This window comes from Neophocaena asiaeorientalis, unplaced genomic scaffold, assembly GCF_003031525.2.
Source record: "Neophocaena asiaeorientalis asiaeorientalis breed wild unplaced genomic scaffold, Neophocaena_asiaeorientalis_V1.1 scaffold517, whole genome shotgun sequence".
Lineage (NCBI taxonomy): Eukaryota > Metazoa > Chordata > Mammalia > Artiodactyla > Phocoenidae > Neophocaena > Neophocaena asiaeorientalis.
The window spans coordinates 273942-292075 of NW_020172724.1; the positions used below are offsets into that span (position 1 = coordinate 273942).

At 43.4% G+C, this 18134-nt stretch overlaps 1 protein-coding gene across 3 annotated transcripts in view; it reads right to left on the reverse strand.

Annotated features, from left to right (window-relative positions):
* Window positions 1-18134, reverse strand: part of KCNMA1 (potassium calcium-activated channel subfamily M alpha 1) — a 731098-nt gene that overhangs the window by 179447 nt on the left and 533517 nt on the right. For all 3 annotated transcript variants that reach the window (XM_024740254.1, XM_024740255.1, XM_024740253.1), the window contains exon 14: window positions 12391-12546. In XM_024740254.1, coding sequence (XP_024596022.1) covers window positions 12391-12546 — 156 coding nt within the window. The remainder of the gene's footprint in view (window positions 1-12390; window positions 12547-18134) is intronic.

The following is an 18134-nucleotide window of genomic DNA, read 5'->3' on the forward strand; positions in this document are numbered from 1 at the left end:
TATTGAGTGGGTCTATTAAATCAGATCTGAAGTCTTCCAGATTTAAGAACAAAGAAAACTGCCAAGGATATTAGGGGCAATATATAATGACAAAAAGTTCAGTTCATCAAGAAAATGCAACAATCCAAACATATATATTCCTCAGCAGAGTTTCAAAATTCACAAAGCAAAATTTGATAGAACTAAAATAAACAAATCCACAATTATAGCTGGAGACTCAGCACTCATCTCATTGTAATGGGTAGAACTAGTAGACATAAAATCAGCAAGGGCACAGAACTGAACACCATCCACCAACTGGCCCTAATGAACATTTATAAGACACGCTACCCAACAATATATCAGGATATATATTCTTTTTAAGCTCCCATGGAACATTCACCAAGATAGATTGTATAAAACACACTAACAGGGCTTCCCTGGTGGCACAGTGGTTAAGAATCCGCCTGCCAATGCAGGGGACATGGGTTCAGCCCCTGGTACGGGAAGATCCCACATGCTGCGGAGCAACTAAACCCATGTGCCACAACTACTGAGCCTGTGCTCTAGAGTCCACGCTCTGCAACAAGCCACCACAATGACAAGCCCGTGCACCGCAATGACAAGCCCACACACCGCAACAAAGAGTAGCCCCCGCTCGCCGCAACTAGAGAAAAGCCCATGCGCAGCAACAAAGACCCAATGCATCCAAAAATAAAATAAATAAAGTTAAAACACACTAACAAGTTTAAAAGAAGTGAAATCATACAAAGTAGGTTCTCTTACCATAATGGAATCACACCATGAATAAATAATAGAAATATAAGAGGAATATCTCTAAATACTTGGAAATTAAGCAACACACATTCAAATAACCCGTGGGTCAAAGAAGAAGTCTCAAATGGAATTATAAAATATTTTTAACCAAATGAAAAAGAAAATACAACATTTTAAAAATTGTGGAATGCACCTAAAGCAGTGCTTAGAAGGAAATATATAGCATTAGATGCTTATATTAGAAAAGTATCAATAACCTAAGCTTCATTTAAGCTGGAAGAGTAAAATAAACCCAAAGTAAGCAGAAAGAAAACAGAAAAATAAAGAAAATAATGCCACCAAAAAACTTTGAAAAGATCAGCAGAATTGACATGTATAAAACTGACAAAAAATGGAAAAAAAAAAGGAAGGGAGGGAGGGAGACACAAATCAAAAAATCAAGGATGAGAGAGAGGCTATCATCACAGACCCTGCAGACATTAGATAGGCAATAACAGAAAACTACAAACAACTTACATACATCAACTGAACAACTCAAATAAATTAGACTAATTCCTAAATTTTTCAAAAACCTCAAACTGCGGCAACTCACTCAGGATTAAATAAATAACCTAAATAGACTTACAGCTATTAAAGAAATTAAATTAGTCTTTAAAAACCTTTGGGAAAATAAATTGAGGCCCAGATCATTTCACTAGTGAATTCTACTAAACATTTAAGGAAAATATAAAACCAATTCTACACAATCACTTCCAGAAAATAGAAGGGAAAGACTTCCCAACTGATTTTACGAAGTCAACTTTACCCTGATACTAAAGCCAGACAAAGACAGTGTAAGAAATCTATAGAACAATATCTACTCACAAACACAGACATAAAAAATCTTCACAAACATATCAGCAAATCAAATCTATATATCTACCTATAAATAAATAAATAAATAAATAAATAAATAAATAAATACATATATATATATATATATATATATATACAGAGAGAGAGAGAGAGGGAGAAATAGATATAGATATAAATAAATCACACTATGACCAAGTGGGATCTATCTTGGAATGCACAGTGGCTGGTTCAATATTCTCAAATCAGTCAGTGTAATCCACCATATTAACAGTGTAAAGAACAAAAACAACATGATTATATGAATTGATGCAGAAAAAGCATTTGGCAAAACTCAAAATCCATTCACAATAAAAACTCTCATCAAATTGTTAATAGAAAAGAACTTCCTCAACCTCAGAAGAAGAACATCTACAGAACACCTACAACTAACATTATACTTCATGGTGAAACAATGAATATTTTCCCCCTAAGAGTAGGAATAAATCAAAGATGTCCACTCTCACTCCACGTATTCCATATCCTGGAAGAAGTGCTAGCCAGTGTAACAGAGTTAAGGATTCAAGGTCAACATAGAAAAATAATGTGTGTTTCTACATACCACCAATGAACAATTGGAAACTGAATTTTTAGAAAATGCCACTTACAATATCTCCCCCAAAATGTAATACTTATGTATAAATCTAACAAAAATGTACAGAATCCGTTTGCTGAAAACCACAAAACACTGATGAAAGAAGTTAAAGATTATCTAATAAATGGAGAGACCGCGTTCATGGGTTGGAATCCATGTTCATGGATGCCAATGCTCCCCCAAGTTGGTCTATGGGTTTAACACGTTTCAATCAAAAGAGCAGTAGGAGTTTTTGTAGGTATAGAAAAGTTGATCCTAAAATGTATGTGAAAAGGCAACAACACTAGAACAGCCAAAGCAACTTTGAAAAAGAACACATTTGGAGGAATCATATTACCTAATGCCAATTTTAAGCCACACAGGATTATTCCCGGATCTTAAAACCCAATGGAATTTGTCTGGTTGGATTTTGAACGTACTTGGGGCTGGTAGCTCCTTTCTTCCTTCCATTTTCTCCCCTTTGGAATGGGAATGCCTGTAACTGTTATCTTATGGCCGTCCTACTATTAGAGTTTAGAGGCAGAATACTTGTTTTCTAGTTTTATGGATACGAGATGCCCTGCAAACACCATGACTTTAGTCCAGTGAAACTGAATTCAGACTTTTGGCCTCCAGAAAAAGAAGAGAAAAAATCAGTTGTAAGCAACTAAGTTTGTAGTAACTTATTATATAGCAGCCAGAGGAAATTAATACATATGGTTTCATTTCTCTTGGAAAGATACCCAGGAGTAGAACTGTTGGGTCATATGGAAACTCTCTATTTAACATTTTGAGAAATCCCCCAAAATTTCAAAATTAAAAACCTTATCTGGAAAAGACAGTGTTAGAAATTTTCCTTTCTTCCTCTTCTTGGCATCGTTTAACCCTCTGGATTGCATGTCCTCTTACTGATACGACCGCCCCGCCCCCGGCCCCGATTGGAAATCTACCATACTGCATTCTGACCCACTTGCGCCCTCCTTCAGAGGCTTGGGACTATCCTTTTGAGCTTTCTTACATTCCCCCTCAGCAAATAGGTCATCATCTCCCTCCCCTGATCCACTGCGGCACTTGACTTGAGCAACAAATTCTCCCACGTGACAAGGCATTATGGTCTAGGGAAAACAACAGTGCCTGGGTCTTTTCCAGACTAAGGCACCATGGAGGGAATGGGTGCAGATGTAAGAATTTCCCACCTTTGAAAAATGTCTTAATTTTTATAGCATGTAGTTTGGCATGGTTGGAGAAACCTAGGGTACTACTTTTACAAATATTGCAAAGTGAATTCTGTTCTTAGAAGCTATTGATTTGAATACAAAACCAAGTAGTGTTCATATTTGAGACATTTCTCCAGGGGAAGCAACGTGTAACTGTGGGGAAAGCACTGAGCTAAGAACCCAATGATCTAGCATCATCATGGTCCTTGCTCTATCAAATCCCGTCCAGCATCATCTTCTATTTCCTCTTTCTTCCTACCCTACAGGGGAGAAAGGGTCAGAAATGCCAGCTACTCCGCATTAGGCACATTTCCCAAATGATACTCGATACCTGTGTACCAAATGAAAATAATTTAAGTCAAATGCATAGCTTATAAATTCTAAAGTGCTATGCACACTTAGAGTGCTATGATAACTTTAAAGATCTTGACAAAATATCTCCCTTATCGAACCAATGGTGGTTTCTCACTTTGCGCCCCCTAGATATATAGAATGGCCACCTCAGAGTTCCAGGTTCCTCATCATTATTCTGGGCATAGATTTCTATCTGGTATCACTTTAGGGCAGTGATAACCAAGAGCTTTAATAAGGGAATCTGAGATTTTATTCCTAAGAGTTTAATAGCATTTTGAGATTTTTTGCTTGAAAAATCACTGATGGTGGGTAGCACCCATAAAACCTAAGTTAGAAGTTGTAAGGGGGCGGGGGAAAGGCCAGGTGGATGCCCTGCTGCGCTCAGAAATGCACTCAATTAATAAAAGGCCAATAATCTCTGAAAGAGCTCATTTTGATGTTGGACCAGAGGCTTGGTCAAGAGGGCCTTCCTTCACAATAGTGACGATATCCTGCCAGCTGATAAGAGCCAGGGAGAGCGGCAGCTTCTCCTGGGTTTCACACTGAGTCCTGGCCACTGCAGTTCCTGTGGCTCCATCCTCAACAGGCACAGGGCTTTGTATATTATGTAATCTTTCTGTGTTGCTTCCCCTTTGTTCAGTCCTTGCCAAGAGCCAAATAAAAGAATCCATATGTGATTACAGCTATAAAACCAAAAGGAAAATATTAGACAAAAATATAACATTTTGGGGTTTCTAAGTTTGTTTTACCTTTAATGCTAGGCAGACAGTTTACACAAATCATTTTGCTGCAAAGTAAAGAATAATGAATTAAATGTGTTCCCTGTCACCATCAATCATGTATGTTTGCCTTTGATTGACCAAACATATAAGACACATGAAATGACTTTCTAATCATGTTAGGGGGAGGAAGGGAGGGAGAAGGGGAGAAGATGGGGAAGGGGAGTTTCAACCTTTTTTATTTTATTCAGAAATTCCACTGACATTTTCTGGCAATTTTCTAACATGCTGTATGGGCTTCTCTTTGCTAATAATGTTTGCCTTGAGAATTTGTAAAGGTCTGAGAACTCTTTAATTCAATGTTCTAGAAATTACCAGGGCCAGAGGAGAACAGAATCCCTGTTAATAGTTCATGGATTAATTCTTTCTTCATTTGAAATCGTTTTCAGGGAAGTTGCTGTACGTTCAAGTGGGCGTTAGTCATCTTGGGCAGAGTCAAAGGCGTCGGTCGGGGGAGGCAGACAGAGCCCCTGATCTAATGAGATACAAGCAGTAAGGAAAGGGGATGCACAATGATGTTGACCCAAATGGGATACTGAGGTTTAGCAAATTCATCTCAATCCATGGCTGTTTATTTTGATTTGTGAATTTAAACAACACACTGACTGGATTTTCTGGCAATCGAAATGGTTTATAACCAGATCTAACCAGCCTCCACGCATCCTCGCCAAGGACTATAAAGCTCTGCATTTCAAGTGTCTACATGGAGTCAAAGCTCTTTAATTTGGCAAAGGAACCGCGTACAGTAGCAAAGGAAGAAGGTTTCAGCACCAAAATCACCCCAAATTGTAAGTCCCTGCTGGTCCTGGCCCCACCCAGCTGTCTGCGATAAAGGCTGGTCACGCCAGGCTCCAGCCATTCATTCATTCATTTGACATGCGTGTATTGAGGACCTCTTATGAGTCAGGTGCTGTTCTAGGCATCGGGAATACAGCAAGCAGCTCTAGGCTTCAGAGTGCTCACAGTGTCTCCGGGAAAAGAGGCAATTAAAAAATGCCGTGCAGAAAAACAAAGCCAGGAGAGTCGACAAGGATGTGCATGTATGGGGTGTGGCGGGACGGGGGATGCAAATTTTTAACGTGCAATTTCGATGTTTTTTCACATGGAAACTTTATTCACCCCATGAAGCCTAAGAGAACATCTAGATCATTCCTAGAGAATCTGGTGAAGGGGGACATCTACTCCCTGTAGGGACTCTCAGAAGCCCCAGAGAAATCTATGAGTTTGGTCACTTTCTTCTTGATCGTCCTATATTTGCCAGGAAAACTGTTGATTCATAAAGCATCCCTTTATTACAGGTATACCATCTTCATAGACTGGAGAACGCAACATTTTAGAGATGTCAATGCTCCCAAGAAAGCCCCAAAACAGACCCACACATACACTGCCATCTGGCTTTAAAAACAGGGACTGCTGGGTTACTAATAATATACTGTTTCTTAATCTGGGTCCTGGTTACATGAGAGTGTGAGTTTGTAAATACTTAGTAAGCTATCCATTTATCAGATGCACACTTTTGTTTGTATATTATACTTCAACTAAAAGTTTGCTTTTAATCTCTTTTTTCAAAATGCAATTCTAATGTTTTAGAAAAAGTTCCCCCTGAGAAATTAACACTGAGCAAGGATATGAGGGATTCGCTGGAGGGAAGCCATGCAGCTACGTAGGGGAAGAGCATTTCAGGCAGAGGGAACAACAAATGCAAAATTCCTAGACTAGCTAAATGGAGTGTGGATGATGTTTAGAAGCAGAAGAGTATTTAGGAGATGAGGCCAGTGGGGTCACAGGCACCCGACTGCTTGAGACCTATAGATGTTTGTAAGAACTTTACTCTGATGAGATGGAACATCGTGGAGAGATTTACGTGGAGAGGGCTGACGGTATCTGACTCATGCTTGAGAAGGATGCTGTAATGAGAACAGACTAGAATAGGGGAGGGATAAGGGCAGAGCAGGGAGGCCAGTTAGGATGCTGGTATAATACTCTAGGAGATGGATGATGGTGGCCTGGATCTGATAGTAAAGTGAAGGTAGTGAGAAGTGCTCAGATTCTGGGCTTATTTTCAAAGTCGAACCAAGTGGATTTTCTGCTGAATTGAATATGGTACGTGAGAGGAAGAAAGGAGCTAAGGTGGAATCCAAAGGCTTTAGTCTGAGCAACGGGAAGGATGACCTTGCCAATAGTGCAATGGGAGAAGACCAGGTTTACAGAGAAAGAACAGGAATTCCACTCTGGATAGGTTAGGTCTCAGAGGAGATGAAACATTCAAATAAAGATGTTGAGTAGCAATTAAATAAATGATACTGGGATCGGGTTCTGGATAGATATATAAATCTGGGAGTCATCTATATATCTAGGACTCCCGAGAATAAACGAGATTACTGAGGAAGTGAGTATACCTGTAGTGGGAGCAGCTCTCCACTGACAAGGGATGTCTGTAGAAGCCCACTGTCATGATACCACTTGTGATCAGGGTGATCACATTGCCCTTCGGTGTGGAATAAGCAACAGTTTGCATCTCACTATCTAACTTACACCATGTGGGTTTACTTTGCAGGCAAACCCTCTACTCTGGCACCATTAGCATTTCCTCCTGGAGCAGAAGGCCACCTAGATCCCAGCCTTATCAGGTGGAGCCCTGGCCCCACTTCAGAGATTCTGTCACCCACCACTCTCCCACTCCACACGGGGTTGATCCCTGCTTCTAACATGCTTCCCTTATCTAGATGAATGTCTCTGGTCTCCAGAGCTTATTACACCCATTAGCCAATAAGAATCGCTTGTTATCCCCCAGAAGCACCTACTTAAGCCAATTAGCTTCGCCCCCTGAATAAAGCAGAGTGTAATGTCATTTCCTTCTTGACAGCCCAGTTCATTTTCCCACCTTAACTCATCCCAGCTTAGGCTAATTCCTCACCTGTCTTGATGCAGTGACCTCTGCTGTTATAGAGCTGGCCAGAGAGAAAGGCCAACAAAACCCACAGGATGGGGCTGTGCAAACATGTGCCCATACATCCCAGTCACAACAGAAGCTTCCTGAAACTTATGAGTGCCTCCTATAGCCATAAGGATGGCGGTGTGATTAGCACACTACTTGCAATATGGTAGGTGCCTGGGGAATCTCTACTGAATCAATATTTCCCGTAAAATAAGCTACAGAAAGTTATGAAGGTACACTCAAGGACATACTTGGAACCAGTGTACCTAGTTTAACACGTGAGTTTGTCAATTCCAAGCTTTATATCCTCACACAAGTTGCTGCACTTCCCTTAACCCACAGTGCCTGCCACTATAAAGAGGTGATAATAATAATGCCAGGTTTGGGCGGGGTCATTTTGAGAATTAAATGAGATGATGCCTATACAGCACTTAGCACAGGGCTTGACACTAAGTTAGAACCCAGTATATTCTAGCTATTACTAAAGATTCTTCATTTCTGTTTCCAGCTCCTAAACCATAATGTTTTAATACATGCATATATACAAACACACATATGCACATAAACATAACCCAAAATAAAGGGACTAAAAACAATTCCCTTGGCTACAATTAGTGCCAGGACTCTGCATCGCTGACAGTTTATCACAATATGGTAACAGCAATACTGAACAAATGGTTTCCAGGTCCAGCAAAGTCCACCTCAACCAAGATACAATCTGAATAAGACTGGTCTGATTTCCCTAGTGCTTCCCCATTCAGAAATAGAAAATGTGATGGAGGGGACTGTGCTGTGATCAATATCAAGTAAATTTCACCCATAAATTCCAAATCTCCTAAAATAGGGAAAAAATACAAGAAGTGTATCATGTAGTTCCTCTAATTTCATAACTGATTTATTCAAACAAGAAATAATTATGGAGTACACACCATTTTCTAGGGTGTGTGTGTATGTGTGTGTGTGTGTGTGTGTGTGTGTGTGTAAAATGGTAGATTAGCAAAGTTAAAATCGTTGGCGATCCTGAGAACAATTTATTGAATAAATGTGCTAAATTTGAAGACTCAGTGTGGATTGAAAAGAAATTTTAAGTTTATCATCCTCTAAAACACATAATACCCACACACATAATTTAGCATGTCCAAGGACAGCTAATCCTAGTAAAAGTAACAGCACAATTCGCAAAGACGGCAGGTCAAGCCCCAGCCTGAAACCAGATATGTTGAAAACAAAATTAAATATTACATGGTAAAACTCTAAAACCAAAAAAAAAAAAAAAAAAATTTTTTTTTTAAATCAGTGGATCTTAAATTACATCCAAGTGAGGATGCCAAGGAGAGATACATGCGGCCACTTATTCACGGATGAGGCAATGACTGATAGGCTAATAAATAAGTTCCTTGTCTTGGTCTTTCCAGAAGACATTAGGAATATTCTCACTTGAACCTGACAGGCGGGTGGTAGGAGATCAGGTATCGGCCAATGAACAGGACGTTCTGGGCCTGGTTGATAACGTAGATGTTGACAAGTCACAGCAATCAGGGCATTTGCCTGCACTCCTTCAAGGCATTCAAGGGCGAGAGCTGGGTGCTGCTGGACAAAGTGCTTCACCTGTTTCATGAGCAACAAGCTGCTGGGCCACAGGACCCCTGAGTGGCCAGCCTGAGCCTCTTTCATAAAGGTATTGTCTGCAAGGTTAGCATGGATTTGTTAAACAAACCCCAGAACACCAGAAACTGCACAGGTCATGTCTTGAAGGTTAAGTGGAGCAAAGGATAAAGAGCCAGCAACAAGTCTTTAATAGTAATTAGGAATTCTTAAGGAAACTTAAGGAAATCATTACCCCCAAAGATGTGGGCTAAAATTATAAATAGATTCCCAAAAAGTTTAGATCAATTCAGAGCTAGGCTTTCAGGGGCAATGACTTAGCGCCCTGGGGCAAAAGTGACCACGCTGAAAGGATAAACAGATGCTCCCCCGTATTTCCTGGTACCTCAGGGCTGGGTCTCTTTGGTAGCTTCCATGTATCAGTAGTCCCTCTCTCCTTCATAGAACCTTACTACCCTCACTGTCAGTCTTGGCTTTTTGGTCTCATGCATTCTAAAAGCCTGGTGGACAGTCACTGTGATATATCATCCCTGTTTCAGTCTTGTTCTTTCTTCTTTCAGCAGGGGCAGAGTACCATGTATTCTCTAGGAGTAAAGAACAGATATCATACCTGCCCAGGGCCAGGGAGAAGATGAGCTCACACTCCACCTTTGGCTTCCAGAAACACTAAGCATTCTCAAGGGACCAGATGCTGCCAAAGCCTCATCCCACCGCTTTCCATCCTAACAGGCCTGCCTGTCCCCATGGAAGTGTCGATGAATTCCCTGCTGTAGGACACACTGCTGTAGGACACATTGTAGGGGAAAGTGGGGAAGGAAGCCATTTCTGCAAACCGTTATCCATGTATAGCGTCCCTTTTCCATTCAACACCCCAAATAAGAATAAGTAAAGGCTTTGTGATCCCTGGAATGGGAGCTAATATATAAAACATGCCAAGGAGAGCATCATTATGGTGTTTATTATGACCTAAAAGAGACAAGGGTCTGGGATTTGGAGAGCACAAAGAGGACACTACAGAATGGGGAGCACGTGCTTTCAACTGTCTCTATCTCAAAGGAAAAAAAAATAGGAAGGGAAGCCTTGTTATTTCCAGGTCATGTGCCTTGGCAAATTCCAACACAAAGATCACCTGAACGTCAAAAGGCCATATTCAGAGAGCTACCTCCAAACATGGAGGACTTGGTCCCGGACAGAAAGAACATGGTAACGTAACCCTGGGAGGGAAATGTGTTTTGAGTTACACCAGGGCCTGGTTGGGCCTCTCCCACAGGCCCTCCTAAACAGGAACTTGGCAGTGGGATTAGCTGGGCTGGAAGGGACGTCCTTGGCTGCAGAGGTGAGGCCCTTCAGGGTCCTGAGGCAAGTTGGACAGAGGTTCTTCCTCCCTGCTGGTAATAACACTGGAGAATCAGCATCACATCCATTTTATTAATTTTCTTGACAGGCAGCTCTGGTTTCCAGGAAGGCACCACAAAATCAAAACATACGCATGTCAAGTGCCCCATGTGTGGTGGGGCCCTGCCAAGGCCATGTTCATCAACACCAGGAAGCACAGCCCAAGTCCTCAGACATGTGCTGGTCCTGTGGGTAATCCCCTGCTGGAAGAAACCCCCAGAGCTTGGCTGGACGAGCCAGAGGAGGTCTCTTGGTGACAGTCCTTTATCCTGGTCTGGGCTCCTCGTGTTGACTATAAGAGCCCTGGAAGACACCAGGCTGCCTCTGGCTTTCGGGCTTGTCTCTAAGTCCAGCCGCAAAGACCTTCCTGCCGCCTCCTTTTGCCTACATTCAGCTGTATCCAGGCAGGGGACCGGCAGCGTGAATTAAAGAAGCCATTTAAAGGAAAGCCATGTCCTTATTTGTGAGCTGGGTCTGCGCCAGGAGTTCTGCGGAGTCGAGGTCTTTGGGCATAGAGTAAGTAAAGAATTTTTTAATCAAGGCACCCATTGCTAAAGTGATTGAACGGACTCCAAAACAATTTGTTCTTTCACGTAGACTAATGTTAACCATAAATTGGCTAAATAATGAGGTGGGTACAGAGAGTGAGGACCTAGAAAGAAATCCTGTTCTAAGTCACACAGCTTATGGATGCCAAGGGTGAACCCTGACGTGGAGTTAGTTCAGCACCTGCATCTTCATCCTTCCCACGCATCCCTCTCACTGCATCCAGGGCCATTTCCTCAACCTCACCGGACAACTTACTGCCGGGGGTGGACACAGCAACAATGGCAGCAGAAGGCTGGAGAGCTCACACCTTCGATTTCAGAGTTTCTGGCCCCTCTGCAGGATCTCCCGGTGACACACTCATTTCCCACCTCAACCACTAGTGATTCAGGAAGGGGAATGTAAATAAATGAATAACAGGGAGGGGAATATAAGGCCAGATCCTGAGCTAATGGCCACCAACGCCAAATCCGGGAGGCCCAGACGAGACAGGATTTACTGCACCGGTTTGCTACCCTGACTGTCCAGGCTGAGCAATCCAAGGATAAGGAATGGTGTCATCACTAAGAGCTCCAAAAGCCCTCTTAGTAGGGTCCTAGACCCTCAACCTGATGCCCTGGAAACACTCCTGGCCTGGCCTATGAGGACAGAGTTGGCTCTTTCTTTGTCTGAGTTGGTCCAGTGGGCAGGGGCCACTTTGGAGGGGCTGAGCAGCCAGCCCTGTCGGGTGAATCGCTGACCGGGGGATGAGCATATCCAGACCGCCCGTCTCATGGTGTAAAGGGCCCCGCTGCCCACGACTCAGTTAGTTCCTCCTCTGACTCTCCATTCAAACAACCATGGCATGTCAGCCCTGCCGGCCTCCTTGATTGTGCAGAAATAAATAAATGAATTATGTTGTTAGGGTTTGGGCTTCGGCACAAACACATGGTCTGCATTTCTCTGCACAGTGAGAGGTCCACCAGCCACTTGATGTACAAGAGCAAAAGGATAATTCCTTTCTTTAGGCGCTCTGGTGCCATATGGAATGTATATAAATCATAGCTTTGTTTTAACAGTGGAGACTTTGTTGATAGATAAACATGTGGTTTATCTAAAAAAAAGAGAGGATTGTGCTTTGAACAATCATTTAATGGCCGTGGATGTGCTAAATAAAAAATAAAAACATAATTTTGAAAGAAGCTGGCCTCATGCCCAAATCTGTAACAAGGAACTTCTCCTTAACCAAAGTGGTTAAAGCCCGCCGATCTGTTTTGAGTTTAAGCTGTGCTCTCTACTCAACCCCACGACAAATTGAATCCGGGGCTAATGTGCTCTAATAGGACGAGACGTTACCTTTATGAATGACCTCATGGAGAAGAGGTTGGCAAGCATGGTGGAGAGGCCTTGAGCCAGGCAGCTCTGGGCGATGAACCCCAGCTTCAGCTCTGCGAGGCAGATTGCATCATCCCCCTCTTTCCAATTCCAGCTCGGGATGTTTAGCAGATGGGCCTGCGGAAACAAAAACAGGTATGAGACCTTTCTTCGTTAAATGTTCAATTGGTTAAAATCTCCTCTGGGAAATGCAGCATTGCCCAACAGCTCAGGGTCGCCCAGACTCAGCCTTCCTTCCCCTTGCCTGGCTCTGGTGTTTCCTGTTTTATTCACCTCTTCTGTTCATCAGACTTCAGTCTCTATGGAATATTGCTTCTGTACCTACCAAGCCCAGGTCCTCCCCTCGCGTTTGCCATTGAGCCAAATAGAGTCCAGAGGGAATTTCCTCCTGTGACAGACACGTCAGCCCGTGCTACTAGGATGTCTGGCTAGGTTGCTCTAAACTGGCTCCTCAAAAACCCTTAAGACTGCCGGACGCCTGGGTATTTTAGAAGTTGTTTTTTGTCTGCCTTCCCAGAACGCCTGCTCCATGGCTCCCAAGCTTGAGTGGGCATCAGTATCACCTGAAGGGTTTACACTAACGCCAATTGTTGGGCCTCCCCCACAGGTTCTGATTCTTTGGGGGGAGGGTAAGGCTGGAGAATTTGCGTTTCTCACAAGTTCCGAGGTGACGCTGAGCTGCTGAGCTAGCAACCACATTTCAAGAAGCACTGCCCTAAATCATCCGGCACATCACACTGGAGATGTGTTACAGTCTCTTGCAGATGGACTGATCCTATTCAACAGCGAGGTCAGACCCTGCGATGAGGACCCAGAGGCATGTTCATCCAATTATTTTTAAGTGGCAGGAAGCAGAGAGTCAGAGATGATACAGTGGATGAAAGAATCAAGGTTCGAAAGTTCTCCAGAGTTGGAAAAATGGGCAAAAATCATCAAGATTTAAAAGAACTTAATATCAAATGCAGCATTTAGGTTAAAAGAAAAAATCAATTGTTTAAATCCAAAGTGTGAAGCCCTGACTTGGCCGACATGAGGGGACAGGAGAAAAAACAAAACAAAACAAAAAACCTTGTGTGTGAGTAACTAAAACTCCCCCAAAGTAGTCAATCTCGTGACAGATTACAGAAAAAGCCAGCGCTAGCTTGTTAGAAATGGTCTTCAGGTCACGGGAAATACAAAGGTTTCCTTCTGTTGGGAACTGGTCAGGCTAGTTCCCTGGTGCTTGATCTAGTTGTGACAGTCAGATTTTAAAAGGGAAATTGATAACTGAATAACTCCCAGAGAAAAACGACAAGCATAAGACGAGACGTGGGTTCTAGAAAACATCTTTGGAGGAACAGTTAAGAGAGCCAGCAGCCTTTGGTCTGAAGAAGGGCCCCTCCTCCAGGGAGACAGGATAGTTATCTGTGAACACCTCGGGTGCTGCTATGACGAGGAGAGATTAGACTTGTCCTGCTTTGTTCCAAGTGCCAGAATTAGGAATGACTGGTGTATATTACAAGAAAGCACTTTTTAAGCTTGTTTTATAAAGGAAATCTCTAAGGATGTAATTTGTCTAAAAAATGGAGAAAGCTGCCTCCGGAAATGCAAGGTCTCTTTCCCTGAAACTCAGCGCGTGTTTCTCCAAGTCTCAGTAGATAGACTGTTGCTTTGCACCGGAGGCTGAGTCAGAGCCCTTCGAGGCTCCTGCTAATGCCAAGACTCTATGACCCTGAAATTACTGTTTCTCTCCACATGTCAGCAAACGCAAGGAGCGTGAAGGAGGTATATATGCAGGACAATATACGACAGGTGTGCTGCCAGGAGGAGATGGGAGGCTCCACTGTGGAGTCAAGACCAAGTGCGATGGCTCTGTGCTTGGCTTTCAGAAATACTACTCTCGTGAAATTCCCTCTTGCAAAATCCTGTTCTGTAACAATCTTGTGAATCCTAACCCGGCAGTGGATTCTCCCTGATGAGAGCTGTTAAAATAGTCCCATGTGTGGGCAGGAGCAGATGGGAATTTCTGTCAAGCTGAGTATCAGAGACCTTCCCACATCACAGACTCAATTCCAGCAATTAGCCCTGCCCTGTATCCCATTTCTCTCCCTACCCCTCACTGGCTTAAGAAGGCCACTTTTCCCCTTTACTTCCCTGGCATCGTAGGGAACACATCAGGCTAAGTGGAGAAATACTCATTTGCATGAACGTCATCTGAGAAGAATGAGGAGAAATTAAATGCAAGTCATGAACAAGTAAATCATCAAGTGTAAAAGGAGATTTGGGTGGTCCAAGCCCCAGACAGACACTATGTAACCTTCATGGCAACTTCAAATACACAAACAAATCTTTTTAAGATGGTTTCTCACATCCCCATATGCCATCCAGGGTATGAAGTCTAGGATTTTATGTCTTGGGTCCCTCATGTATCCATCTGGTATTGAGTTCCTAAGACATATTTTACATGTTATTACACAGAAAAGTCAAGTTCGTTTCATTTCTCAGCTTCCTCTTTTGGCCACCGTATCTTTCCCAATCGTGGGGCAGGGAGCCACACGGGACATGCCAAAGGCTGGAAGGTCTGTGTGCACCAAACAAAGAAGGGTGACTGACCCAGGAACTCAACTTGTTCATTTCTGGCAACTCTGTCCTTTTTCATTTGAGGGAACTTTGGGTCCAGTGTCCAGTGGAAGACGCCAGTGTTACCACATAGGAGTCTAGAGGCAAATCCTCTCATCTGGAGAACCAGCCCTGCTAAGGCAGGACGAACAGGACTGGGGCTTCCCTCTGTTTGAGACGAAAGGAACGTGAAAACAGGCTGTCCTGGAAACCAGGAGAGATGAATTCCAGCCCCAGTGCCATCTCTCACTACACATGCAACGTTAGGGAAGCTGCCATGAGGAAGAAAGAAGGTTGTCTCAGAGAAAACACTTCAACACTTCTGCTCAAGCATAAGGGTTTACAGTGAGAAAGCTCAAAAAACTTGCATCTCCATTCGGCCACTGGGACCTGGCTTCAGGTCAGAGACAAAGACCTCTTTCTGTAGAGTCCGCTAGGAACATTTTAAAAGTCCACTAACAGCTAAGTCATCAGGAGTGAACCTTTCCAAGATGTCCCAAAGCATTCTTTCCTTCAAGAGTTTTAAGCCATCTGCACTCACATCAGACAATGCCCCTGTGCCGTGTCCTTTCCATGCTGGGAGGTGGTGAGGCTGAGTGTTTCTCTCCCTGAATTCTACTGGGGGTAAAGAGATCCACTTTGGAGAACCTCCATCCTTCTATAAGTCCTACTCAGAGGAACCACAGTGTGGCTCAACAGCCCGTGGCTCTACTGAATGAGAATGTGGCAGTTCTGTCTCTTAGCTCACTGGCTGCCAAGTGACCGTGAGTTGTACCCATCAGAGACGCTCTGAGACACAGCTCAGACCCATGGTCTGCCATCACACTGGGATACCAAAATGCACAGATGGTCAAATGAGGACTAAATGGGATAATGGATGTCAAAACTCTTTTAAAACCCTAAAATATGACACAAATGTCTGAGACTATTATGATGACAAACTCAGAATGAGTTTTATATGGAGAGAAAGAAGACAGCTTCCCTACATCCCTCTAGGTCCTAGAATAGCACCATCATTAGATCACGGGGGATCGAAATACTTTATCTGTTAAGTCTGATATCCAATTATGGAATTAACTATCCTTTGGAATATGCTGACAGGGATGTAAGTGTACAGGTATGTACCAGGTGGTTTCCTGAAAGCAAGTTTTAATGGATGGAGATCTCTGGGCATCTAGTCATGGGTACAGAGAAAGTGCCAAGAGAGGAAGAAAAATAATATTGTGAAGGGTAGACAGGAGGATCTTAAAAACAGCAAAATTAAATCAAAACTACAGCGAGGTATCACCTCACACTGGTCAGAACGGCCATCATCGAAAACAGCAAAATTAAATCAAAACTACAATGAGGTATCACCTCACACCGGTCAGAATGGCCATCATCAAAAACAGCAAAATTAAATCAAAACTACAGTGAGGTATCATCTCACACCGGTCAGAACGGCCATCATCAAAAAATCTACAAACAATAAATGCTGGAGAGGGCGTGGAGAAAAGGGGACACTCTTGCACTGTTGGTGGGAATGTAACAAAATTGTAAAGCAAGGTGAAGAATGTCTATTTGCAGTTCTCAAGGAATGAGATGACAAATAATGACCAGTAGACGTCCTGTTCTTTCTCTGCAGGAGAAAAATGAAATGATAAAGAGCCCTGTAACAAAGTCACTATGTCCCTTTCACTCTCACACATCTTATAAGGACAAAGTCTCATAAGTGACTTTTCCTAACTCTGAAACCCAAATAGATTGGCGTGGTTCTAAACAAAATGCGTTTAAGCAAATAACCATGGGTCGGGTGATGTCTTCATCGCTGTTTTTGAATAATGATAAGGCAGACGTTTGTGAAAGATGTCCAGCTTGCTATGATAAGCTTGCTATGATCGTGTGAATACTGACCAGTGCCATCCGGATCCTAGGTCCGTGGAACTACTTCTGAGTTTGACAAGAATCACAGAGCTGAAATCCTCCTTAATTCCTTGAAGATGCTGCGTTAGCACTCATTGGAAGGAGAAAAAAAGGAACTGACGTCCCTTTCTAAACATACAACATTAATTTTCCTATTCAATCTAAATTCAGCCCCAAATCTAAACAACAGCTTAAAGCACTCTCAACACTAAATGAAATTTCAAATCACAAAGGAAAGAGGGAGAGTTCCTTGCCTCGGGAGCTGTCACCGGCCACAGCCCTGCTCATAAAATTCACCTCCACCTACCAAGGGTGCTGTCAAAGAACTTCTCCACTTGACGCCGGTGAGTTACCAATACCCTCACTTTCTCTCTTCAGTGTCCCGGGTTTTCCAGAGACAAACAGGACACTGTGACCTTGGGTGCCCACCACCCAACCCACTGGCTGGAGCACGGCACAGCCTGCAGTGGAGCCACCTGGGAGGGCTGGGCAGCAGTGGGCGGTGGGCAGCAGCCCAAGCGGCAGCCCAGTCACCGACAGCAGGCTCCACAGTCAACAATGCCTCCGATGGGCTTCCACACAGCAAAATGGGGCAGCGCTTGCCAGCAATTAAGAAATAGTGGCATGGCACTGGCGCATTCGGCAGAAGGGAGTCCTCTCTGGGTCTCCGGACTGCCTATTTCGTAGGGAATATGGCCCATAAGATGGGACACACGCTCACTCACAACCCAGCAGGGAGTGATTCTGTCCAGACAGGACACCTGATGGCAGGTACTGAGCAGCCTCCGGTCTCTCATAACTGGTTCCGTGTCAAACACAGAAAGGTGCCACCTTCCCTCCCCCAAAGCTGTATTCCTGGGAGTCTACTGATGGCCGAGCAAAGGAGCATTGCCTTTGAATGAGAGACAGGACTCTGGTTTACGGAGAAATAATCACAAGGGAAACAGCATAGACTCCAACATTTGTTTTCTTCCTGATCTCCCTGTAAACTGTAACACTAGGAAAATTCCTTTATGTTTAATCTCTGGATAGCCCACTATTTTCCTAAATTCAACGGTGCAAATTCTCATCTTGAATTTCAGGATGCGGTTTTCCACATTCTCCACCCAGCGCGTGGTCTGTCCCGCCAAGTTCACCTGGTCTCAGATAGAAAAGTGCTCACTTGCCTGGGACACTCTACACCTTGACTGCAAAATCCCTGAGGG